Raw genomic sequence first — 26,530 nt, forward strand, 5'->3', positions numbered from 1 at the left:
CTTAAATCCTACTGAATAGCTCTTTATCTTCTTCCCTTTATGCGATTTTAAATTATTGAAATTAGCCTCCTCCATTTTGGAAAATGATGCCTTGAAAGGTGAAGTGTCACTCGTGACGTGACGAGTTTGACCCGGCGGTAAAACGAGGCATATACTAATTATTCTGCTAAACGAGTTTGACCAGGCGGTAAAACGAGACATGCGCTAATTATTTTGCTAAACAAGTTTGACCCGGCAGTAATTCTAAGCATGCGCTAATTATTTTGCGAAACGAGTTTGACCCGGCGGTAAAACGAGGCATGCGGATAATATATACCCGCCAGCAATTCAAGGAAATACATTATACCCGGAATTGGTGAGAAAGACACGAAAAGGCCCATCTTATTTTTTTGTTTTCCCCTGCGTGAAGATTATTACTATTCATCTAAACAGAAAGACATGAGCATCCCATTGAGAGCAGACATTGTTCAGTAAGTGATTGTTTTTTTTATGTCGGTAGTTTGTATGTATTGTTTAGCACGTAGCAATAGTGCTACCTGCTGGATCGGTTTAGCATATTTTCTTAAACTAGTAGCTCATCCTCCGTATATTTATACTCAAAAATATAAGGTACTGGATCATCATTTGTTATTATTATTAATACTCCACTGTGTGCTTAAAATGAGAAAAATATGTCAATATTACAAACCTTGTTTCCATATGAGTTGGGAAATTGTGTTAGATGTAAATATAAACGGAATACAATGATTTGCAAATCATTTTCAACCCATATTCAGTTGAATATGCTACAAAGACAACATATTTGATGTTCAAACTGATAAACATTTTTTTTTTTGCATATAATTATTAACTTTAGAATTTGATGCCAGCAACAGGTGACAAAGAAGTTGGGAAAGGTGGCAATAAATACTGATAAAGTTGAGGAATGCTCATCAAACACTTATTTGGAACATCCCACAGGTGTGCAGGCTAATTGGGAGCAGGTGGGTGCCATGATTGTGTATAAAAACCACATAACCAAAAAGTGCTCAGTCTTTCACAAGAAAGGATGGGGCAAGGTACACCCCTTTGTCCACAACTGCGTGAGCAAATAGTCAAACAGTTTAAGAACAACATTTCTCAAAGAGCTATTGCAAGAAATTTAGGGATTTCAACATCTACGGTCCATAATATCATCAAAAGGTTCAGAGAATCTGGAGAAATCACTCCACGTAAGCGGCATGGCCGGAAACCAACATTGAATGACCGTGACCTTCGATCCCTCAGACGGCACTGTATCAAAAACCGACATCAATCTCTAAAGGATATCACCACATGGGCTCAGGAACACTTCAGAAAACCACTGTCACTAAATACCGTTGGTTGCTACATCTGTAAGTGAAAGTTAAAGCTCTACTATGCAAAGCGAAAGCCATTTATCAACAACATCCAGAAATGCCGCCGGCTTCTCTGGGCCCGAGATCATCTAAGATGGACTGATGCAAAGTGGAAAAGTGTTCTGTGGTCTGACGAGTCCACATTTCAAATTATTGGAAATATTCGACATCGTGTCATCCGGACCAAAGGGGAAGCGAACCATCCAGACTGTTATCGACGCAAAGTTGAAAAGCCAGCATCTGTGATGGTATGGGGGTGCATTAGTGCCCAAGGCATGGGTAACTTACACATCTGTGAAGGCACCATTAATGCTGAAAGGTACATACAGGTTTTGTAACAACATATGCTGCCATCCAAGCGCCGTCTTTTTCATGGATGCCCCTGCTTATTTCAGCAAGACAATGCCAAGCCACATTCAGCACGTGTTACAACAGCGTGGCTTCGTAGAAAAAGAGTGCGGGTACTTTCCTGGCCCGCCTGCAGTCCAGACCTGTCTCCAATCGAAAATGTGTGGCGCATTATGAAGCGTAAAATACGACAGCGGAGACCCCGGACTGTTGAAAGACTGAAGCTCTACATAAAACAAGAATGGGAAAGAATTCCACTTTCAAAGCTTCAACAATTAGTTTCCTCAGTTCCCAATCGTTTATTGAGTGTTGATAAAAGAAAAGGTGATGTAACACAGTGGTGAACATGCCCTTTCCCAACTACTTTGGCACGTGTTGCAGCCATGAAATTCTAAGTTATTTGCAAAAAAAAAAAAAAAGTTTGAGTTTGAACATCAAATATCTTGTCTTTGTAGTGCATTCAATTGAATATGGGTTGAAAAGGATTTGCAAATCATTGTATTCCGTTTATATTTACATCTAACACATTTTCCCAACTCACATGGAAACGGGGTTTGTACTTAGTGTGTATATAAAACAAAGTTTTCTATGTTTTTTAGAGCGCTTTATGGGCGGAATAGAGCGACTCCCATTAGCTCCATTGTTAGCTGACTTTTGCTAGCATTTATTTACGATTTAGAATGCATAAAAAAGAAAAACGTGTTCTTGTCTTACAAAAAGAATGGTGAATGATAGGCAAAATAAAATAAAAAAGTGAATAATTAAACGATACAATAAAGCAGGGTTGAGTAAATCAGATTTATTGATCATCTTGCAGTTGAGGTGTAGGCAATGAGGAAGCAGGTTGATATTCTACATAATATAAATACAAGTGAGTGAGCGAAAGCAAACATAAGGTAAAGTTATATTTACATTGATCATCCTCTATTTTCAGCCTTACATAATCCATCCAACATTGCAGGAAGCTTAATAATAAGACTAAAATATAAATCCAGAGGAAACATTTTACAATTGTTTAAACTTTTGTAGAATTAAAAGGAAAATGGTTTTATTCTTAGTGAAAAAAGCAGAAAAGAAGTCAGTCTGTGACTGTCCAGCTTACTTTTCTCTTTATTTGTCCTGTCCACCTTTTTACACAGACACTTTTTTCATCCTCTCATTCAGTGCTGCAAAGTTCTCTTCGATGGCCACCAGGTTGTCCTTCATGGTCTGCTGGACCTGAGAGCCAGACCAGGAGAAGATGAGGACACGCTAGCGGGTCTTTGTGCAGTGTTAGGGTCTCACCTGAGTCAGCAGGGTGTTGTTGTCCTTCACAGAGTTGTTGATTGTCTGCTGAGTCGTGTCCAGATGTGTCAGCAGCTGGCCAAACTGCATGGCTGTGTGTGCAGAGCATATTTACATCACTTTAGTCTAGCCTGACTCCTCTGAGGACACAGCTGCAAAAGTGTCATAGAAGAGCAGTCCAGTCCTACCACCACAATGCTTGACGGTAGGTATGGTGTTCATGTAAACACATATTAACATTGCTGTATGTATACTTTTGACCCAGCACATTTGCTCACATTTTCAGTAGACCCATAATAAATTCATAAAGGAAGCAAACTTCATGAATGTTTTTAGTGACCAACAAGTATGTGCTCCAATCACTCTATCACAAAACAAATAAGACTTGTAGAAATGATTGGAAACTCAAGGCAGCCATGACATTATGTTCTTTACAAGTGTATGTAAACTTTTGATCGCAACTGTAAGTCCAAAGAAAGAAATTGGACAAGCGATGTGTGGCTTGAAATGGTCAGGAAGTATCCACAGCGTTGTTGACACTGCCCCCATTCTGCTTCACAACAAGAAGATTAACAAACAAGGTAAAGTGGATGATTTTTTTTTTTATCCTAATCATTGTAGCGACATTTTGTAATGTTTTTTTCATGGACATGATTGTGCATTTTCTACCGCTTGTCCCCCATCTCAGCTGCATTTGAGGCAAAAGGCGGGGTACACCCTGGACAAGTCGCCAGGTCATGGCAGGGCCGCACTGTGGTGATATGCAGGTAATATAATCCAAAGGTGCATGACAGTCAACACTCACAGAGCCCTTGCAAGCGGAAACAGTGTGAAGAGAAAAGAGGGAGAATAGGCTAAAAGTGAAGCTATAAACACCGACTCCCCCACAGTGTCCATCCATAGTGTTTTAGCTACTTCTAAATCACTAATCCTGGCCTCCATGGCGACATAGTTTCTTACAAGTATTATTATCACTGGAGGAGGATACAATAGCAAACCCCTAACAGCAAGCTAGCTCTCCTGAATGAAGTGAATGATATTTATATAGCGCTTTACATAGTGAAACCTATTATCTAAGTTACATTTAAACCAGTGTGGGAGTCGGTGGGTAAAGTATCTTGCCCAAGGACACAACGGCAGTGACTAGGATGGCGGAAGCGGGAATTAAACCTGGAACCCTCAAGTTGCTGGTATTGTTGTTCTACCTACCAAGCCACGCCCCCCAACAAATGGGTGGGTCTTTACAAATATCGACAGTAACAAGTACAAGAGCCATACATAGTCGATACTACAATGATTATATTATTTTTTATCATCACAAAGTATTTTGTCATTTTAGTTATTGTTTATAAACTCAGTAAATATGTCCTGGACACATGAGGACTTTGAATGTGACCTATGTATGATCCTGTAACTACTTGGTATCAGATCGATACCTAAATGTGTGGTATCATCAAACTAATGTAAAGTATCAAACAACAGAAGAATAAGTGATTATTACATTTTAACAGAAGTGTAAATAGAACATGTTGAAAGAGAAAGTAAGCAGATATTAACAGTAAATTAACAAGTAGATTTATAATAAATTTTTACAGTTTGTCCAGCAGTCAAATTAGGAGCCTTTGTTACTCAGGACTAAAATAGAAGTTGTCTTGTATGTTCACTATTTTCTTTAATGCCAAAATTGTTCTTTAATTGCAAAAGGAAACCTATATTTAATGTATTATAACATTTTCTGTTTAATGTCAATAATTATATTTTTTGTGGTCTTCTTTAGTGTGAAACGTATCGCACATTTTGGTAATGGTACCAAAATATTGGTGTGAAACAACCACTACTACCGTATTTTTCGGACTATAAATCACAGTTTTTTTTCATAGTTTGGCCGGGGGTGCGACTTATGTGTGAAATTATTAACACATTACCGTAAAATATCGAATAATATTATTTAGCTAATTAACGTAAGAGACTAGACGTATAAGATTTCATGGGATTTAGCGATTAGGAGTGACAGATTGTTTGGTAAACGTATAGCATGTTCTATTTGTTAGTTATTTGAATGACTCTTACCATTATATGTTACGTTAACATACCAGGCACGTTCTCAGTTGGTTATTTATGCCTCATATAACGTACACTTATTCAGCCTGTTGTTCACTATTCTTTATCTATTTTAAATTGCCTTTCAAATGTCTATTCTTGGTGTTGGATTTTATCAAATACATTTCCCCAAAAAATGCGACTTATACTCTAGTGCGACTTAAATATGTTTTTTTCCTTCTTTATTATGCATTTTCGCCCGGTGCGACTTATACTCCGAAAAATACGGTACATTTAAAAAAAAAGATCAATCGATTGAGAATGGGCATGAATAAGAATCATGGTTTGGATGTGAATTAATTTTTTTGTGCACCCCTATTAGTTATTTAATTTATATAATTGAAATATTTTAATTGCTGGTCTCTTCAAAATGAATGTCATAAAATTCCATAAAAATACGATTATTTTTACTCACAAAAGTTTGCATATTTTACATTTTTAAGTGCTGGTTTGGGCATGGCTTTTAAGGTATTGATTTGGTACTAGTATTGGTTCAAATGTAAACCATACCCATCCCTAATTTGGAGAAGCCATGTTTACCGTCTGGAATGCACACATTGGATTATGTAACTTGTATGTGTACTTCCTGATCCAAAATAAATCACCAAAAATGATTCCCGGGCGCGCCCACCGCTGCTGCCCACTGCTCCCCTCACCTCCCAGGAGGTGATGGGTCAAATGCAGAGAATAATTTCGCCACACCTCAGGTGTGTGTGTGACAATTAGGGATGTCCCGATCCGATATTTGGATCAGATCGGCCGCCGATATTTGCCAAAAAATGCGTATCGGCAGGCTCTTCTCACTCTTTTCTGTGTCTCCCTCTCACAGACAGCAAGCGCACCTTCTTACACACGTCACATACTGTCACGTCATACGTCACATACGTGTACACCTTCTCCCAGCAGAGAGGTAGCAGCATGGCTAACGTTAGCTGTGATGCTAGCGCAGCCGTGTGACCAACGTTCCCTCTAAGGTGCGCACCTGAGCAATTGCGCACTGCTCAAGCGTCCTCTGCGAATAGCAATTATATGCCACGCACAAAATCAAATAAAAAAATAAGCGCATAACAATTTTCGACACACGGACACGACAGAGAAAACAGTTTTCGTCATCATTGTTCAAATATTGTATTGTCTGTAGTGACGCTTATCTCCATTCGGTGCCACACGCCCACACCATCAAAATGCAGAGGCAAAAATTTCCAGATCAACACCGTATGAAAAAATTCGTGATTTTTTTAGTTGTGATTTCCTTCTCTGCATGAAAGTTTAAAAGTAGCATATATTAATGCAGTATGAAGAAGAATGTTTTAATGTAGACATGCAAGCCTTGAAAGAAAATTTTCAAAATCAAGACTAAATTTCCTGCAAATGGGTGCATTTCTACCCTATATTTTAACTTTAGATTTATTCTCATATCAAACTCTTTTGGCTGTCTTTTTGACACTTACATCCGGCGCCCCCCTCCACACCCTGGATTATAAATAATGTAAATAATTCAATGTGATTATCTTGTGTGATGACTGTATTATGATGATAGTATATATCTGTTTCATGAATCAATTTAAGTGGACCCCGACTTAAACAAGTTGAAAAACTTGTTCGGGTGTTACCATTTAGTGGTCAATTGTACGGAATATGTACTTCACTGTGCAACCTACTAATAAAAGTCTCAATCAATCAATCAAAACACATAGAATCATCATACTGCTGTGATTATATGCATCAAGTGTTCATTCAAGGCAAAGGCAAAATATCAAGATATATATCGTGTATCGCGATATGGCCTTAAATTATCGCAATATTAAAAAAAGGCCATATCGCCCAGCCCTAGTTCAATGATGCCATTTCTGTTTGTCATGTATAATTTTGTCTATTTTGAGTTTATCCTTGAATAAACAGGTCAGTTTCTTGTTACCAACCATTGTGTATTATTCAAACTCCCCTAATTCAGCTGGCTAGTTGTTATCAAGAATACTAAAACCCTTTTCAACATGATTCTGACGACTAAGTAGGCTAAATAACTTTAAACTTTAATACATGCTCGGATAGGCCAGTATCGGTATCGGTCAGTATCGGTATCGGATCGGAAGTGCAAAAACAATATCGGTGTCGGATCGGAAGTGCAAAAACCTGGATCGGGACATCACTAGTGACAATCACTAGTATTTTAACTTTAATTAACTTAATATGTAAAAGCCGCGCTGTTCAAAACGTAAAATTCTTCAATAATTAATTGTCCACAGGTGTAAGTCAGGAGTTGGATCCCGCGATACCTGTTGTACGTCTTTGTTACATGTGGTTTACACATGTTGCCTCAACGCTTCACAACAAGCGAACTGACTTATAATACAGATAAGGACGTGCCCCTCCCCCACTAACCTACGTATTCTACATGTCAGTCTAACTCTCACGGGTGTCATTTCAAGGATTCCATTTTTCTCTCCTCCTTTGAAAGATAAAATGGCATGCAAGTAATTTGGGGATATTGCGTGTGTGTGTGAGGTGGGAACAAAACAGCCAGTAGTCAAGTTCAGTGTGTGTGTTCTTGTATTTCTACCATTCTTGAGACATCAACAAAGAAAAGTACCTTCCATATGAGGTGTGAACAAGTGATGACATAAATCATGGTCCCAATAACATTGCATCGAATAGAGAATGTCTCATTTGCACCCCTGCTGGTGAAATCTATCAAAATTAGGGTGGTCCCAAAAAGCACAGATTTTTTAAATTGACTGTGTCGGTTTTAGAAGTGCTCCCCCTCTGGTCAACATATATAATAACAAGTGTGTGTAAGAAATTAAAATGCGCCCCCTTGCCAAAATTAATTTAAAAAAATAAAATAAATATGTATATAGAGACACACTGTAATAACTTGAAGTAAATAAAAAAAAATAAAAAATTCAACAACAAAAAAAATTAATTAAAAGCAATCTTTTTCTGACAATGTCAACTTTTTTCTTATAAAATTGGGAACAATTTCTCATATTCTTTCTGTTTCTGTAATATTGCAATATTTTCTCGTAAAATTATTACTTTATGTGTAGTTACTTTTTAATGCAAAATGGTGTCATTTGTCATAAAATTCTGACTTATCAGAATATTGCCAATTTTGTTGTTGTTCTTGTAAAACAGTGAAATGTTTTGAATAAAACTTTTGTCATAATTTTGCCAAGTAAAATTCTATTATTATTATTATTATTATAATATTGCCAAAATGTGTAAGTTTTCTTATAAAATTGTGACTTTTGTCGAGTAAAATTACGACTTTTTAATAAAATTGCCAAAATGGTATGCTTTTCTTGTAAAACGCTGTTATTGAGTAAAATTCCAACTTTTATCATATTGCACAAATGTTTAGTTTTTCTTGTAAGATGTTGACTTGCGTTGAGTAAAATATATTTATTTATTATAATACTGCCAAACTTCTAAGTTTTTCTTGTGAAATTGTGACCTTTTTCTCGTGAAATTCCAACTCATTTTTCACAACAAGCTTTTTTATATTTGCATAGTATGTATATATTATTAATGTTGTAAATACACATCTTTATATATCTAGAAAGTGTGGTCCTAAAGAGGTAGGCATTTTTCACAGGTCTCAAGAAGGTAGCAAATACAAGAGTGTGTGTGTGTGTTACCTTGTTCATGCAGCTCTTTGACAGCAACGAGCCTATGGACCACCTGAGGCACAGAGGTGGACATGGTCTCCCACTTCTGCACGGCGTCATAAAGCTGCGACAGCTAAAAGGCAAACAAACACACACAAATCAGAATCATCTTTATTGGCCAAGTGTGTAACACAAGGAATTTGACTTCTGTGCTGTCTTTGTTCAAAGAAAAACGCAACACATATGATGAAAAAGGCTGAGATTGACTTTAACCTTTGATGCCATCATTAGCATAGATGGAGGCCTCATTCGTAAAAGAACGTTTCTAGGTCAGAACAATAAAGCTTGGAATCATTTTAGCCTTTTATCCACAAGGCAAAGATGTTCTGGGTGCTATGCAACCATTTTTTGAGAAGGGCTTTCAGAGTGTAAATATCTAACAACCAGTCCTTCTTGAGAACAATGGTGCCACCCTTTGATTGGTTACTCATTAGTTGATGTTTTTAAATAACAACATGAAGTTATTTATTTACATGTAGAAAGAAAAAACAGGGTTTTCTGGGCTCCATTTAATTGTGCGCTGATTTTTAAGGTAAGCTAATATGGCTGTATTGATTAAAAGAGGCTACATCATTTACTACACCAAGGATTGTTTTCACTGCTGGACTCTAGAAAGAGGTTCCGCAGCCTCCGTAGCAGAACCTCCAGGTTCTGTAACAGCTTCATCCCTCAGGCCGTAAGACTCTTGAACGCATTAAAATAATCCCCTCAATTCCCCACAAAAATGGATTAACTCGCTGTAATATAAAGACAATATAACATAAACATAAACGTGGATGCATATGCAAAAGTGCAATATATTTATTTGTACAGTAATGTATTTATTTATATCTGCACCTTATTGCTCTTTTACCCTGCACTACCATGAGCTAATGCAATGAAATGTTCTTATCTGTACTGTAAAGTTCAAATTTGAATGACAATAAAAGGAAGTCTAAGTCTTAGTCTATCATTTCATATCGTGAATCAGTTTGGACAGAATGCGTATACCAGCATGTAGTGTTTTCAAATGATGGTTTAAGTAGGACATTGTGAAAGTATGGTGGAGACATGGCCTAAGTGCTGAGCACCTGCTTGCTTTGTTTACGCTTCCAATCTCATTAATGCACCCATTAAATTTCCTGTCGACTCTCTTACAGTTACTACGCGCGTGGTAAACAAAAGAAAATAACTGTCGCTGGAGAAGTTTTGGTGTACAAACTTTGTCTCGGTGTGCAAACATTCATTTGCATCACTACCCGGCAGCAAAAACGTATCTTTAAAAAAAAAAAGCATTTTACCAAAAAATCTCTGTAGGTCCCCTTTTTAACCTTTGATGTTGCTATATTATACTTTCTATTGTTTTTAATCACATTTCTCTTGCTTGTCTCCTTTCCCCTGTGTAGCACTTTATACGAGATACTAAGAATCAACGATCCTCTAATTTCTCATGTGTTCCTTGAGCATTCAGTTAAGCACATGTGAGCAACATAGGACGTGCACACCTGTCTCAACACTTGACATAAGTTAAATTCCTTATAATAAAATAACAGCAGTCATTTCCATGAGATTGTTTTCCAATATAAGTGATTTGGCTCACTTACAATGGAAATAAAACACATTTTGTTTGTCATGAGCGATGTAGTAGTATTATTTGTCTGGGTGGGGTCCTGCTTTGGAAATAATGTGTACCCATTTCACAGATCACATTCAGTTCCCCTTAAAACATTGACATGTTGCACAATGAGTATGGAATATAGTGTTAATTCCTGTAACTTTCTGTCTTTAAAATATATATTTTAATTAGCATTTCATTTATAATATTCATAAATGAACATTAGAGTAAGTACACATCTGATTGGGGAGTCCTAGTGTAACAGCCTGGCATTTACAGCTAGTGTTTGTGTGGCCATAAAGGCATCAGTGCTAAGTAACACAGTGCCAAGTGAGAGCCAGAGTGGCTGCTGTTGATATGACAAATGACTAAAAGTTGCTCCAAGGTTTCTGGTTGTTCCCATTGGGTTGAGTTTTTTCTTGCCCTGATGTGGGATCGTTGTGGCTTGTGCAACCCTTTGAGACACTTGTGATTAAGGCTATATAAATAAACTTTGATTGAAGATTGTAAATCGAGGTTCTGCTGTATTTGTTGTTCTATTATTGTAACAATTGTATTGTGTTATAATAACTAGTCTTGAATACAAGCTACTATTATTTATACTGACCTTGTTTTGTGTCTCAGCATCTTCAATGGCAGTTTTGTGTTTGGCAATCTCGTTCATCTTTCCGAGGACGCTCTTAAATGAGTGACGGGAGATTAATTATGCAGTTAGTGACCGTACGTAACACCAAATGTCAACATTGTCATGTTGAGCTTCTTTTTATTGTATTCTCGTTTACCGAGTCTCGGAAGTTGTTAATGTACCTGCAGCCTGGCTTCCACCTGATCCAAAGTAGCTGAGTCCAGCGCACTGACTCTCGCTTGCAGAAGTTCTAATGTATCCTGGAGTCAAAATAAAATTAAAATAAATGTAAACAATGATGTCATCTTTGCGTATAACCTCAGCACATCAGATAGGAAAAGTTAGGTGTTTGACGACTCACCATCAAACTGGCTCCTTGCATACCAGCACTCAGAGGTCCCTAAAATTATTAATAGTAGTTATTTTCAAATGTACATTTTCTATGTAAGTGTGTGTGAAAGAGAAAAGGAGACTCATGGAAATAGTGTGAGGTGTACCTGCTTGTCAGATCCTGAGCCAACCGCTGCCTCTAGCTCTGCGAGATGCTTTTCCAATTCTGCCATCTACAGGGTGAACAGGGTAATGCATGTAAAACACATTGTCTTCTCTGGTACACTTAGATTTTTTGTTTTTTACCTTGGCAGACTCGTTAAACTTTTCCTGTTCAGGTCTGCTGTGCAGCTCGTACAGAACCACACCATCAGGGCCCTTAGCTGATGGCGGCATCTTGCTGTCCCCCGCGGAGCAGCTGCGGCTGCTCTTTGCCGCCTCCAGCTGTGTAAGCAGACGCCTGAGGCCGAAACAAATGGTTGTTGGTGGCCTCCTCTGACCTTCATCAACAGGTGTCTGCACTAATCTTTCAACTTTTACTTATTTTCAGCAAACATAGCATCTCAAGAGCCTTCACATTTCCCAAGGGACAATACTATTAAGAGTTGTCAGTGTACAAAATGGCTATTCAACTACATAATGAAGCGGGCCACAGTTTCAAGAGCGCAAGGGCCCAGGAGCCGGACATCAATATGTGGATATTTGGCCAGAAAATGCCTCCACAGGTTATATTCCTTTGAGACTGCGTTTAATTAATTGCAAAGTAAACCCATCGGCTTTCACACTGCACTGTCAATAAATGTATTATTCTGCCCTCGCTACTCGTTTCCAGCGTGTGCAGCTAGTTAACAGTGTGAAGACAAATAAGCTCTAGTTTTTGATGAGGATTGATGTTCCTTCTTTTGAATTATTTTCCTTCCTTAGTTTTATTTATTTACACTTCTTCCTCCATTTAGGTCTGTAAGACTGAAAATATAAACATAAAGTAAACATAACATTGACTACAAACTTATTCGCTGCTTGCCTGTCCTGTGTGTGCCACACCATGCCAGGCGGCAGACTTATACTACAGCGAGTACTTACTGCCCGCGTCGGAGCCAGTCAGAATCTGTCTCTTGTCTTGCTCATTTAAATGAAAAGGCATTCAACAAATAATAGCGCAAACATGATAGGTTTTGAGTTAGTACCATTTGTATTTACGAAGATGACGTGCTAGCATACCGTATTTTTCGGAGTATAAGTCGCTCCGGAGTATAAGTCGCTCCGACCGAAAATGCATAATAAAGAAGGAAAAAAACATATAAGTCGCACTGGAGTATAAGTCGAATTTTTGGGGAAAATGTATTTGATAAATCCCAACACCAAGAATAGACATTTGAAAGGCAATTTAAAATAAATAAAGAATAGTGAACAACAGGCTGAATAAGTGTACGTTATATGACGCATAAAAACCAACTGAGAACGTGCCTGGTATGTTAACGTAACATATTATGGTAAGAGTCATTCAAATAACTATAACATATAGAACATGCTATACATTTACCAAACAATCTGTCACTCCTAATCGCTAAATCTCATGAAATCTTATACGTCTAGTCTCTTACGTGAATGAGCTAAATAATATTATTTGATATTTTACGGTAACGTGTTAATCATTTCACACATAAGTCGCTCCTGAGTATAAGTCGCACCCCCGGCCAAACTATGAAAAAAACTGCGACTTATATTCCGAAAAATACAATAACTGCTGCTGGGTGAGATCGACACAGTTCATTTAGTTATTGCATGCTGTGTGTTCAAATGTTTAAGCATATTGCTCATATATCCTCCTCTTGATGAAATAGTAATCTTGTAATTATTACAAGTAGCGCGGTTGCAATCCTTTTTTTGTAAAGCGTATTCAACTTTAGAGCCATTGTTGCTCCCGGGTGCCGCTATTTTAGTGTCTTACGTCACTACGCACATCGTTAGGGAATCATTTGAAAAATTGGCAAGCGATTCCAAGGAATTGATACACTGAGCATTTTGATTCCTATTCCGAGTCATGATATGTGTTGCAGCCTCTGGCGATAACAATATCAAGATACATGGAACATTAGCATATACATGATAATAGAACCATGTCAAAACGGGTTACAAAGTCTCCTAATATGGCTGCTGACATATTGCGTCATGTACGGTTGTATTACTTTCCATACATTTTCTACCGCTTATCCCTTTCGGGGTCGCAGGAGCCTATCTCAGCTACAATCTTGCAGAAGGCGGGGTACACCCTGGACAAGTCGCCACCTCATCACAGGGCCAACACAGATAGACAGACAACATTCACACTCACATTCACACACTTGGGCCAATTTAGTGTTGCCAATCAACCTATCCCCAAGTGCATGTCTTTGGAAGTGTGAGGAAGCCGTAGTACCCGGAGGGAACCCACGCAGTCACGGGGAGAACATTCAAACTCCACACAGAAAGTTCCCGAGCGCAGGATCGAACCCAGGACCTTCGTATTGTGAGGCAGACGCACTTTGTCAAAACTATTATTAATCTACTTGTTAATTTACTGTCAGAATCTGCTTCTATCTACACTTCTGTTAAATATACAGTAATTGGCACTTATTCTTCTGTTGTTTTAATACTTTACATTAATTTTAGGTGATACTAAAATTTGGGTATGGATCCAACACCAAGTAGTTACAGGCCAGGGGCAGTATTGGTCATTGCAATACTGATACTCCACATTTTCAATATCATTGTATGATTATATTTTTGATCACAATTATAATCAGACCAAAACGCAGGATGTAACAAAAACAATTAAATATTTTAATTTTTTCCTACTATTGGGTCGGATTAAAATCATTTAGTTTTTACCTTTAAACCCAATATAAAAACAACAAAAGATTTTGTGACAAAAAAATATATCAATGTAATGGTAGTATCGACCATATATCTATACTAGGTATCGTTACTGTCAATATTTGTATCAATTTGCCCACCTTTGTTTACAATCAACAACTTTATGGAGCAGTTTGCATATCCCCTTACGTTGTGTGGTATAGCATGATTAGCTATTCCTCGTCCTCCAGTGATGATATTTGTGAGAAACTTAAGTTTGATTGACTTAGAAGTGGTTTTGCACATTTGTTCGCTTGTTGCTGTCACATTTGCGGGACACAGCTAAAAGGTGTCATAAACATGATATAACATAGTATTAAAATCTATCATATATCATCTATATTGTAAATCTATACTTTTGTACACTGACTACTGCAAAGTATATCCGAGTTTTCTTTTTACTGCATTGTTCTTTGAAAGGTAGTAGGATGCTTGCTGAAATGTGAGCTGTAGGTTTATGTATCACAGTCAGATATACAGTATGATGGCAGCTCACCTGGCCAGTGCTCCATCTGGATCAGACAGGTTGATGTGCGCTTGGGGTCCAAGCAGTGAATCCAGGTGAGCAGAGACCAGCTGCTGTTTGAGCTGGGCCGCGTGCTGGGCAAGGACCACAGGGGTCAGGCGCTCCTCTGCATTGCTTTCTTTTGTGGCAGTCTGTCAAATCAGTGGTGTGGTAATGCATGATATCGACACTGTAAGTCAGTGGACACTTTTAATCAAACAAAAAGATGCGTGTGTAATGCCGGCAGTCATACCTGGATTGTGTCCACTTGTTGACAGAGTTCCTGGATCTCGTTTACTAAACGCTGGTACTTCTGTTGGGGAGTCTCCTTGACACCACAGCCCTCTCCTAGCTGCACGATGACAAGGCAAGAACGCTGAGAACTACTAAATAAAAGCTAAAAAGGTCTCACAGCACCACCATTATCACTGTCAGAGGAGTGATAACAAAAATGCTGTTTGCATCTCTCAAATGAAATATTGTATAATTTGCAGGAGTTGCGTGTTTAGAACAAACCGTACTTACAATTTCAAATGTTCCAGACTCATAGCCCACTCTTCTGCTTTTACTGATTCTGTCTGAGAAGTCTGTGCAAAGAGAACCAAGATAAAAGTCAAGCTAAGGTACCAGAATGAAACTCTAGTGGGATTATAGGTGCCTGAATCATTTAGAATTGCCTGTGAGAAACTGACCCAGTCCTTTGGTGCTGACATGCTTGTCTTTGAATTTGTCATAAGCAGCGTTAGGGTTGACCACGATCCTCTCCACGCTGTCACTGCACAGCTCCTCCTGGAAGTGGGGAACCACAAGTACATGTCAAATGTATTCCAAATGAGGAAATACGGTGTTTAAAGAGATAAGACAGCTATGTCTTCAAACTGAGAACGCAGTGTTTCCCAACCTTTATTGAACCAAGGCAAGAGTAAAATATTGTGACAAAACATGCCATAACTTCCCCTGCTGTATGACTCGAAACAGGTGGACACACCAGTTTATTTTCTACCACGTTAGTTATTGTCATGACTATTGGGACAAATCAGAATCAGAATCAAAAGTACTTTAATAATCCCTGAGGGGAAATTGAGATTTTCAGCACAGGTAGAAATAGATAAACAAAGAGTACGACATATTTTTACAACATACCGGTAAATACAGTGGAACCCTGATTTACGAACGCCTCAATTTGTGAACTTCGATTTACGAACTTTTAGATCAGGCCAAATGTGCCTGTTTTTGTGTACGAACGCTGCATTCATTCATTTTGTGTCACGCCTGCAGGCGAAAAGCAGAGCGCAGCATCTGAGTGATGAGGCGGAGCCCTCCACGTCTCTTGCTGCACATTGGAGTACACTACCAGTCTCTCACTACTCAGTGCTTCAGCGTGTGCCTTTCCCCCCCCTATTCTTTCACCTTTTGACAAGTTTTGTCCATTTTGCTAATCCAACGAGCCCCCAAAACTCAACAAACCAGCATGGAAAGGAGGAAGGAATCACTGTGGAGTTAAAAAAAATACTATTTGCGAGGAGTACATTGAGGCTTTGTACTGCAGCAAGTCGTAATTGTGATGAGACCGGACGTTTCTGAAAAAAGATGCCAGAGCAGACTTATTTTACAGCGGAAAAAAAGACACTACCTCTCGCTCAGGACAACAGCACACACACACACGGCTACCACCCCCTTCCTTCTTTCTCCCGGTCTACTGCTTTCTCCTCAGCTCCTTTCCGATGTTATTGTGGGTGGATTTTACTTTTTAAAAATGTTTATTACTGTAGCAACATAGTTGTTAGCGTTAAGGATTTTTATGATTTCTGATCCTTTGTAAAGGCACCATAGTGGCTTTTGTGTGTGTGCATCTGTTGGCAGAGCAGAGCATAAAGCTTGTTAATCAAGAGAAAGTCTATCTATCACCTCTTGTTATGTTTGTTTGATATGTGTAGCACTTTGTATTGTGTACAAACCTTCACTCAAATATGGACTTTTGTCAAGGCTGGAACCCATTATTCATAGTTATTTTGTATGTTGTGGAGAAATTTGCTTCACTGTAGAAACTATTTACGAACCCTGTTCAAGAACCAATTAGGTTCGTATATCGAAGTTCCACTGTAATCATTTTAGGCCCTAGTAAGAGAAATTGGATAATTTCCCATGGCACACATGATAATCACCTGGTTCATTACAGTGGTGGGGAATCACTGGATTCTGAGAGACCTTAAACTGTCAGGAAAGAGTTATGTTGCCCCAATAATGACTTTAGAAGTTTAAATTACAGCATGAATGAATGATAACATAAAATGATGCAGATTAGTCTGAGCTGGATTACATTTGATAATTTCAATATGATTAAAAAGGCTACAATTCATATTTAAAAACTCATGATGAAATCAAAGTCAGTGAATGGAGTAAGAAAACAAAAGCTTATGTTGTAAGACTTATAGATGGTTGATTTAGGTTTATGAAGTCATTGATTACAAGACCATTGAAAGACACATCAATCCTGGTCTAAAGAACATAAAACAGACACTTGGGAGAGAAAGGTGAAGGACGACAAGGAGAGTTAGCCAGGCTCTTACCAGCTCCTTTGGTTTCCAAAGAGAGTTAGAAAATATTGGAAGAGGGGAGGGAGATAAAAAAGGGTTGCAGGTTGGGAGGAGAGAGAGACAACAAAGATTAATGTGGTTATCACATGCCACACGCACGCACACGCAGAGACAAACAGGATCAGCTGACTGGGGAAAAGGAGATAAGAAAGCAGTGGATGCTATGAACCCTAAAATAGTTTTATGATGGGTCTTCTTTTGTGGTTGGCAAGATGCCGAAGTGCCACAGTGAAGAAGAGTTCTCTACCACTTTATAAACTACAAATGAATAGTTGTGGACAACCAAAATGTCTCCCACCCGATATTGTCAAAAAAGTAGCTAAAAGGTAGCTGCACTCTAGTGGGGTGATGTCAATCTGGTCTATTAGACCATTCCAATGTATCATAGTGGGATACCATTTATACAATCACATGATAAAGGTCCCCTATTATGCAAAATGACTTTATAATGATTTAACGCCAATGTGCGTGCAAAGAGCCTGTTTTGAGTGAGAAAAATATTTCCCTCACTTGTTTGCTCCACCTAGCATATAGTTTATTATTCTGCTGTTTAAATGTGAGTGTGAAGTTAGCACAAGCTCGGGGGTAGGCAACCCCTCTGCATGTCTCATGACATGTTATCTCTATGTAATATTGGCTGCATTTCTGACAGTTGTTTGTGTGCCATGTTGTTCCAGACCACAGCAAACATTACCCAGTTTGCATAGACTGTGATAAATTCATTAGAAGAAGACAGCCTGCCGTTTCCTTTAACTTGGACACACACATCTATACCCTTGCCTTTCTAAGACCGTCATTTCCAGGAGTTATCTCACCCTCTGAGAAGCCTCTGTATTACTAATGTTTCCCAATGTTGTAAAAATGTGTAAAACAAAGAGTAGAATTTCAACATTTCTGTCAACAAAGATTTGCGTCAGCCTGTGACACAGTCATTTCGATAGGAGGCTATTTTAGCTAATATAGACACTTACTTCATGTGTTGCCTTCATCATAAGACATTTTGATGCTCCAGACAGATTTGTTTTTGTATTTTTGGTCCAATCTGGCTTTTTCATCATTTTAGGTTGCCGACCCACGCACTCTCTCATATAGCAATGCTAATCTTTCTGTCCTGTCCTCCTTCTTCAGTTACGTTGTTACGTTGGACAAATGCAGTTACTGTGTATGTGTAAAAAGTAGACAATAATAAATATCAGAGATAAGTGTGTAAAACACAGTTCATTAGCATTGAAGCTACACAAAATGCTGTGTTTTCATAGACCAGGATTAAGGCTAGATTGGTGAATACTTTTGTATGTTTTATTTTAAATTGTTGAAACATAATATGGGACCTTTAACTGCTGCATTGTTCTGCAGATGCTGCATTTGGATTGTTATTGAACAGAAATATGATTGATTTGGTGAAATGAGTGGGTTAAGGACTACAACTGAGCTTTGTGTAGGAATTAATTCAGGGCCAATTTTTTTATCAAAACAAGTTATAACAATTCCATTAAGTGCCATGGTTATGTCTTGAAAACACTGTGGAATAATGTCATAACCAGCGATGAATCATTAATTTGAAGCATGTTTTAATTAGTAATGCACTGTATTAAAAAAAGACTGTCACATGCAATAAAGTAGTGGCCTTTAAAACACCCAAGTGTTAGTCGGAGCAATGAGGTTAGCAATGGATCAGCTGCTAGAGCATGACAAGTTATTTTACTACAAACAAAGATTTCTTTCTATGTGTACACAGACATACACAGTTCATCTCTTTCAAAGCTTGACAGATAAGGATAGTAAAAATATCTTTCAATTATCAATACATGTGATGAAAAAGTCATTTTCTGAATTGGATATAGTCTTTTGATTCAAAACAGGAGGAACAAGTGAAAAGGTGATCATAAAAACCATGCATCAAAAAAAGGAATAGCATTAAGCTCACTGGCTAGAAGTAAAATGCAGCCGATCTTACTTGGACAAGCTAGGCTCCGAGGAGGGTGGGTTAGAGTCAAAACAAGGGAATGGGAAGAGGGAGGGCCAACGAAGGGAAACATGGAAGGGGAAAATTCCCATTAGCGTTTCAATCTGCTATGTTCAACATTTGACTTCTCGGCCACTAAAAACATTTTCATGGAAGAACATTTACAAGTTTGACCCTTATTTTTAAATAAAAATGATACCACAGTGTTTCTTCTAAGAGTGGCTTCTTCTCTATCAGACACCATATAATCATAATGAAAGACGAGAGAAACACTTATGTGGCTGATCAGATAAAAAAAACATCTACAGTACTACCATCTGCCCACATTTGTGGAAACTACAGCACCGTCCATCCATCCATCCATCCATCCATCTTCTTCCGCTTATCCGAGGTCGGGTCGCGGGGGCAGCAGCCTAAGCAGGGAAGCCCAGACTTCCCTCTCCCCAGCCACTTCGTCCAGCTCCTCCTGTGGGACCCCGAGGCGTTCCCAGGCCAGCCGGGAGACATAGTCTTCCCAACGTGTCCTGGGTCTTCCCCGCGGCCTCCTACCGGTCGGACGTGCCCTAAACACCTCCCTAGGGAGGCGTTCGGGTGGCATCCTGACCAGATGCCCGAACCACCTCATCTGGCTCCTCTCGATGTGGAGGAGCAGCGGCTTTACTTTGAGCTCCTCCCGGATGGCAGAGCTTCTCACCCTATCTCTAAGGGAGAGCCCCGCCACCCGGCGGAGGAAACTCATTTCGGCCGCTTGTACCCGTGATCTTGTCCTTTCGGTCATAACCCAACGCTCATGACCATAGGTGAGGATGGGAACGTAGATCGACCGGTAAATTGAGAGCTTTGCCTTCCGGCTCAGCTCCTTCTTCACCACAACAGATCGATACAGCGTCCGCATTACTGAAGACGCCGCACCGATCCGCCTGTCGATCTCACGATCCACTCTTCCCTCACTCGTGAACAAGACTCCGAGGTACTTGAACTCCTCCACTTGGGGCAAGATCTCCTCCCCAACTACAGCACCGACAAAGTAATTTTCATAAGAAAAAGGGTAATTATGGATTGTATCTGGTTATCTAAATTTATACCTGCTTTTTGTGGATAGTTTGCAATTACTATTTGTCAGTATAAAATAAATGTTTTCATACTTAAATACCAATGTCAGTAAAAAATAAAGTTGATTGCATCTCATAAGGCTCTTTTCCAATTAGCGCCAGTTTGCTTGTACAGATGTGTGTCCAGTTTTGACATAATTTGACACTGGCTTAATGTGCAATTTCTAGACTTCATTTAACTTAAATCAATGTTGACAAGTGTAAATCTTCCCCTATTCTTAAAAGGGAACTGCACTTCTTTTTTTTTTTTTGCCAATCGTTCACAATCATTATAAGAGACAATAACATGTCTTTTTTTTATTACGATTTTAAAGATGATAAAAAACGCTTGGAAGATGCAGCTAATGGGAGTCACTGTTGTAGCCTTCAAAGTAAGACAACTTCAAAACCCTTCATCAACGTTTTGTATACACACTGCAAGTCTAATGTAGTATCAAACACCTTCATAACAATATATAATATGTTCAATATTTACCGTATTTTGATCATTTCCAGAACTGACTTCTTCCGCGCATTTATTTGTTTCCATAGCAGCGCATGTCCGACTTCCTGTGTGTTCCTACTTCTGGATACAAAACGCTTCCGTGTCTTCTAATCATGGCAAACAAGGTAAACAACGAAGACAACTATTTTTGGACAAATGAGGATTCACAACCTTATCTTTTCTAATCTGAATGACGTAGGTTGAACTGCTGCTTCTAGAAGCGAGCACGAAGAAGATGGTGAAAAGTTAGAGCAGACGGAAGACGATAGAGTGAGGTGAAATCGACTTGAAGCTGCAAATGTGGAATTTGGAGACCAGCTATTTCGACATAAATTGAGTGCTTACCCAAAATAAATCAGAAAAAACGTCCCTGGTCAGCTGGACCAAAGAGACAACTGTCCATGGAGTGAGTCACACTTTATATTGCTCATGATACACGAAACGTGCGCGAATCATGACAGACATCATATGCTGTTTGGCTAGCTGTGTACAAACAAAACATGCATTGTGGGCTAATGCTTGACAGATACTGTAATATAATTGTTCATGTTTTTCACTGAGTACAGATTGGTGTCCTATCGCATTGTTGTGAATTACAAACAAACGCGTTTCGTGCTGACGTAGAAGCTAGCTTATCTCTTGCCGTAGTTAGCTTTTAAGGGTAATACTGAAGCACGCAGATGTGTTACTACGCTAGAAATATAGTTCCTCAGTGTTCGCTATTACAATAACAATGTTGCTACAATTTGGTTGTTATACAGGTTACGGAATGTAAATTAAGTATTGGTGACGGTTTTTGAATGCATTTTTAAAGTGATTTAGAGGTAGAATTGATTGTTCCCATTAGCTGCATTGCTAGCTACCTAGAACGAGCTGATTTTCAAATGTTAGAATGTTGAAAAAAACTAAAACTTTTGTCTTCTTATCTCTCATAATGATCTTGAACGATAAGAAAAAATCCCCAAAAAGGGTTCCCCTTTAAAAACTTGCTCAAAAGTATATGTACAATGCATTGTATTAAAAACATTAAATACTCCATATAGTTTCCTGGCGCTCTCAGCAGTTGAGTAAGTAAACGCCCATGTTTAAAGGGGAGCTGCACTTTTTGGGGGGTAATTTTGCTTAGCATTCACAGTCCCCATGTCCGACAAGAACACATATGTTTTTCTTTGTTTATGCATTCCCAATAGTAAAACATGGCAAGTAGGAGGTGGCTAACAATGCAGCTAATGGAAGTACTCTGTTCTGTCCATAGAGCCCTCTATGCAACATCCAAAAACTGCCAACAATACTCCATTTACATCTCATGACCTGAATATTAACCAAGTATTAGCGATATTGTTAATATGAGCGCTAAGGCAAACAAACTATTTTTGGCCGCGCTGTGGTCACAGAGAGCTAATTAGCTTATGCTGCTATATTGACATACTGAGCTGCAGCTGCTGCATTGCCTCTTGAGGTGGTGAAAGTTAATTCTAGATTATAAATCATGCATCTCACCTGGATAGTAGAAGGTTGTGGCCATACATCAAAAAGTTGGTCAACTTTGACAATCAACTCAGACCCTGAGATGGCGAGAAATACACGAAAAGACGCTTGCTGCAGCACCTTTTTTTTTTTTTTAAATAAAACATGCATGAGGATTATGATTAATTCTTCATCTAAACGGGAAATTACAAACATCTCATCAGTTGGCATCCCAGTGAGAGCAGACATTGTACAGTAGGTAATTATTTAATTATGTTCATAGTTTGTATTTCTTGTTTAGCATTTAGCAATACTGCTACATGTATATAAGGCTATGTCTACACTAAGCCGGATAACCCCTTTATCGAATAATCATTTAGCCTAAGCCCCGTTTCAGCCACACTAAACCAGCATTTAAGGTTCCCCTCCTCGGACAAATTTTTACATGGGTAAGTGTGCCGTGTAATTCTTGAATCTCCGGCTCTTAGCTTTGTATGGACTCATTGATCGTTTACAAACTGAGTTCAGAGAGGAATTGACGCCAGAAAGACCGCGTCCCACACAGGAAGTGACGTCAGAAAGAACGCGCCACAGCCAGCTTTATAATAAAGCGGTTTCGTAACTCTAAGCTAAACACTGGAAATATGAAGGCCAGTCATCCAGACATGCCCGTGTTTCTCCTTCTACATGTACAGACGCTTGTGGAAATCATATGCATGCGTATTAGGTCGCGTTGAGCCGGTGGATGGAGGGGGTCTTAAACGACCATTGTGTGTGTGTGGACAAGGAAAAGGTTAGGTGGGATTTACCCTGGATAACCTTAGTGTACACCAGCATAGTGTAAATGGGGCCTTAGTGTTTCACAAAAGTTGGATCTGTTTAGCACACAGTTTCTAAATCTTCTAGCTCATCCTCCTTATATACAAGGTTCTGGATCATCATTTGTCCCAAAGTAATTGTTGTCTCTCATGAAGTCTGCCATGAGTTGTAGTCTTGTTGTTGAAGGGAAAAGCGAACGTTGTGATGCGTATGAAATTAATACTCTCACATAAAGATTGTGAATGATAGCCAAAATTCACCCCAAAAAATGCAGTTCCTGTTGCGTCGGACCAGTCTTCTTCTCAGGGAATAAAAGACACTTGTCAATCCCAAGTTCTTTCGGATGACATATAATAATAATAATAATAATAATAATAATAATAATAATAATAATAATAATACCTGGGATTTATATAGCGCTTTTCTAAGTACCCAAAATCGCTTTACATGTAGAACCCATCATTCATTCACACCTGGTGGTGGTAAGCTACTTTCATAGCCACAGCTGCCCTGGGGTAGACTGACGGAAGCGTGGCTGCAATTTGCGCCAACGGCCCCTCCGACCACCACCTATCATTCATCATTCAATTCACCGGTGTGAGTGGCACCGGGGGCAAAGGGTGAAGTGTCCCGCCCAAGGACACAACGGCAGCGATTTTTGGATGGTAAGAGGCGGGGAGCGAACATGCAACCCTCAGGTTTCTGGCACGGTTGCTCTACCCACTACGCCATGCCGCCCCGGCATGGCGTGTTGAGTAAGAAGGACCACCAAGACAGAACAGCAATATTATCAAGTTTCACTAAAGCTTTGGGAGACCAGCCCTCACAATGCTATAATAGCAGCATCAAGAAGCGGTCTGAAAATCAAACGGAAAGAGTCAGCCTATTTAGTATGAAAACAGGCCCCTGCTGCCAGAAAGAAATACAGCCCTATTGTTCTAAACGGATAAGTTAAAAAGGGAGTACATTATACTCCCAATACACATTCCAGCGCCTTCAAGGTGAAACACAGAGTTTATTAGCGGACATAAGATACAAGCACAAAGTGTACACATGGGAAAATATTAGCCGCTTTAAACATGACAATTAATAAAGAAAAGAACTCTTAAAAATATCTAATTCTCGCATTCTCCTTTAAATCCATCCATCCATTTTCTACTGCTTGTCCCTTTTGGGGTCGCTGGAGCCTATCTCAGCTGCATTCGGGCGGTAGGCGGGGTACACCCTGGACAAGTCGCCACTTCATCACAGGGCCAACACAGATAGACAGACGACATTCACACTCACATTCACACACTAGGGCCAATTTAGTGTTGCCAATCAACTTATCCCCAGGTGCATGTCTTTGGAGGTGGGAGGAAGCCGGAGTACCCGGAGGCAACCCACACAGTCACGGGGAGAACGTGCAAACTCCACACAGAATGATCCCGAGCCCGGGATTGAACTCAGGACTACTCAGGACCTTCATATTGTGAGGCAGATGCACTAAACCCTCTGCCACTGTGCAGCCCCCCTTTAAATCACTGTAGAAATTGTGGGATGATTATTTAAATGGTAGAAAATGGATGGATGGATGGTCATTTCAGTGTCCATTTAGACTGAATAGATTTTAATTGTATACAATAAATATCGAACCTGGTTTTATTTTGTCTTTATAAATGGCTTTACAATGTGATTTAGTGATTATAGTTTATCAGGCAGCATTGTACTTACCGACTCAAACTGGGCTTGGTCATCTTCGGGGAGGTCACCTGTCTCGTACACATCCGGTTCGTTAAAGGCCTGTTTTCCAAAACAATAAACAACAATAAAATGTCATGTCTTAGAAGTTAGCCCAGCCAACGCCCCAGCTCACTCTAAGAGAAAGTTATCTCCCTGTGCAGAAAGACTGAAATGGCTGTTTGCACACTAAATCAAGTACAAAACTTAGCTGGTAGAAACAAATATCAACAATAGCTCTTACGAACAATACAACAGCTGAGTCAACGATGCTAGCACGAATACTAGGCTACTTGCTAACATTAGCCACTTACAATTCCTGGCAAATTGGCGTATTTAGGGTCAGCCATAGTGCGCGCAATTAGACGCAGTAACGACACGACGATAAAAAATAAATGTTAACTGGAGCTAATGGCGGCAAAAAGCAACCAGCGCCAGAGACAAACCGAGGCTTCTTGTTAGCTGTGCTTGATTTTGACAGTGTGTCTTGGGTGCGCTGACTTTGTTCAAAGCGGTTTCAGATGGGCGGTGATGCTGTAGTCTTATCAAGAGGAAAACGGACGACACGGTGTAACCCGGTGAGCAAAGAAAACAAACTAAGTCACGCATGCGCATTGTTTGACCACAAGCACGGAATTAGTTTTTTTCAATTTGTATTTATTATTATGTTTTTATTTTATAAACCTTTATTCATAGTATGCAACATCTACATACAATCAATAAATAATAATAATCAAAAAAAGTACAGAAATAGTACAAAAACAATACAAAACAGCGCCAGGGGGTTGTAGATTCAACAAAGTAACTAAAATAGAATGCAATATATATATATATATATATATATATATATATATATATATATATATATATATATATATATATATATATATATATATATATATATGTATATATATATCTATCTATTCGGTGAGCAAAGAAAACAAACTAAGTCACGCATGCGCCTTGTTTGACCACATGCACGGAATTAGTTTATTTGTATTGATTTGTTTTTTTTGAATTTTATAAACCTTTATTTATAATATGCAACAGCTACATACAATCAATAAATAATAATAATCAAAACAAGTACAGAAATATATGTGTGTGTGTGTGTGTGTGTATATATATATATACATATATGTGTGTGTATATATATATATATATATATATATATATATATATATATATATATATATACAAGATATACTGTATATATATATATATAAATATATATATATAGCATTCTATTTTAGTTACTTTGTTGAGTATATATATATAAATAAATACATAAATAAATAAATGTGCATGTGCCTCACAATACGTAGGTCCTGAGTTCAATCCCGGGCTCGGGATCTTTCTGTGTGGAGTTTGCATGTTCTCCCCGTGACTGCGTGGGTTCCCTCCGGGTACTCCGGCTTCCTCCTCCCACCTCCAAAAACATGCACCTGGGGATAAGTTGATTGGTAATACTAAATCGGCCCTAGTGTGTGAAGGTGAGTGTGAATGTTGTCTGTCTATCTGTGTTGGCCCTGTGATGAGGTGCTGACTTATCCAGGGTGTACCCCGCCTTCCGCCCGGATGCAACTGAGATAGGCTCCAGCACCCCCCGCGACCCCGAACGGGACAAACGGTAGAAAATGG

At 39.0% G+C, this 26,530-nt stretch overlaps 1 protein-coding gene across 1 annotated transcript; it reads right to left on the reverse strand.

Moving 5' to 3' along the window:
• Window positions 1-2,503: 2,503 nt before the first annotated feature.
• dctn2 (dynactin 2 (p50)) lies at window positions 2,504-25,422 on the reverse strand. Its single transcript, XM_061937763.2, has 14 exons — window positions 25,204-25,422; window positions 24,884-24,952; window positions 15,418-15,514; window positions 15,251-15,312; window positions 14,979-15,077; window positions 14,717-14,877; window positions 11,632-11,785; window positions 11,493-11,558; window positions 11,357-11,395; window positions 11,178-11,255; window positions 10,978-11,049; window positions 8,747-8,849; window positions 3,009-3,100; window positions 2,504-2,942 (listed from the first exon to the last, which is right to left on the reverse strand). Exons 1-14 carry the CDS (start codon window positions 25,237-25,239, stop codon window positions 2,856-2,858), a joined length of 1,215 nt encoding a protein of 404 aa, XP_061793747.1. The 5' UTR covers window positions 25,240-25,422; the 3' UTR covers window positions 2,504-2,855.
• Window positions 25,423-26,530: the final 1,108 nt, after the last annotated feature.

The sequence above is a fragment of the Nerophis lumbriciformis genome, linkage group LG03 (genome assembly GCF_033978685.3).
Source record: "Nerophis lumbriciformis linkage group LG03, RoL_Nlum_v2.1, whole genome shotgun sequence".
Taxonomy (NCBI): Eukaryota; Metazoa; Chordata; class Actinopteri; order Syngnathiformes; family Syngnathidae; genus Nerophis; species Nerophis lumbriciformis.

Coding starts and splice junctions, on each gene's coding strand:
- dctn2 (XM_061937763.2), bottom strand. CDS start 25,239: ATGGCTGACCCTAAATACGCCAATTTGCCAGGAATT. Junction 15,515..24,883: donor ACCAAGCCCAGTTTGAGTCG/GTAAGTACAATG, acceptor CCCCACTTCCAG/GAGGAGCTGTGCAGTGACAG. Junction 11,559..11,631: donor AGTTTAACGAGTCTGCCAAG/GTAAAAAACAAA, acceptor TTCACCCTGTAG/ATGGCAGAATTGGAAAAGCA.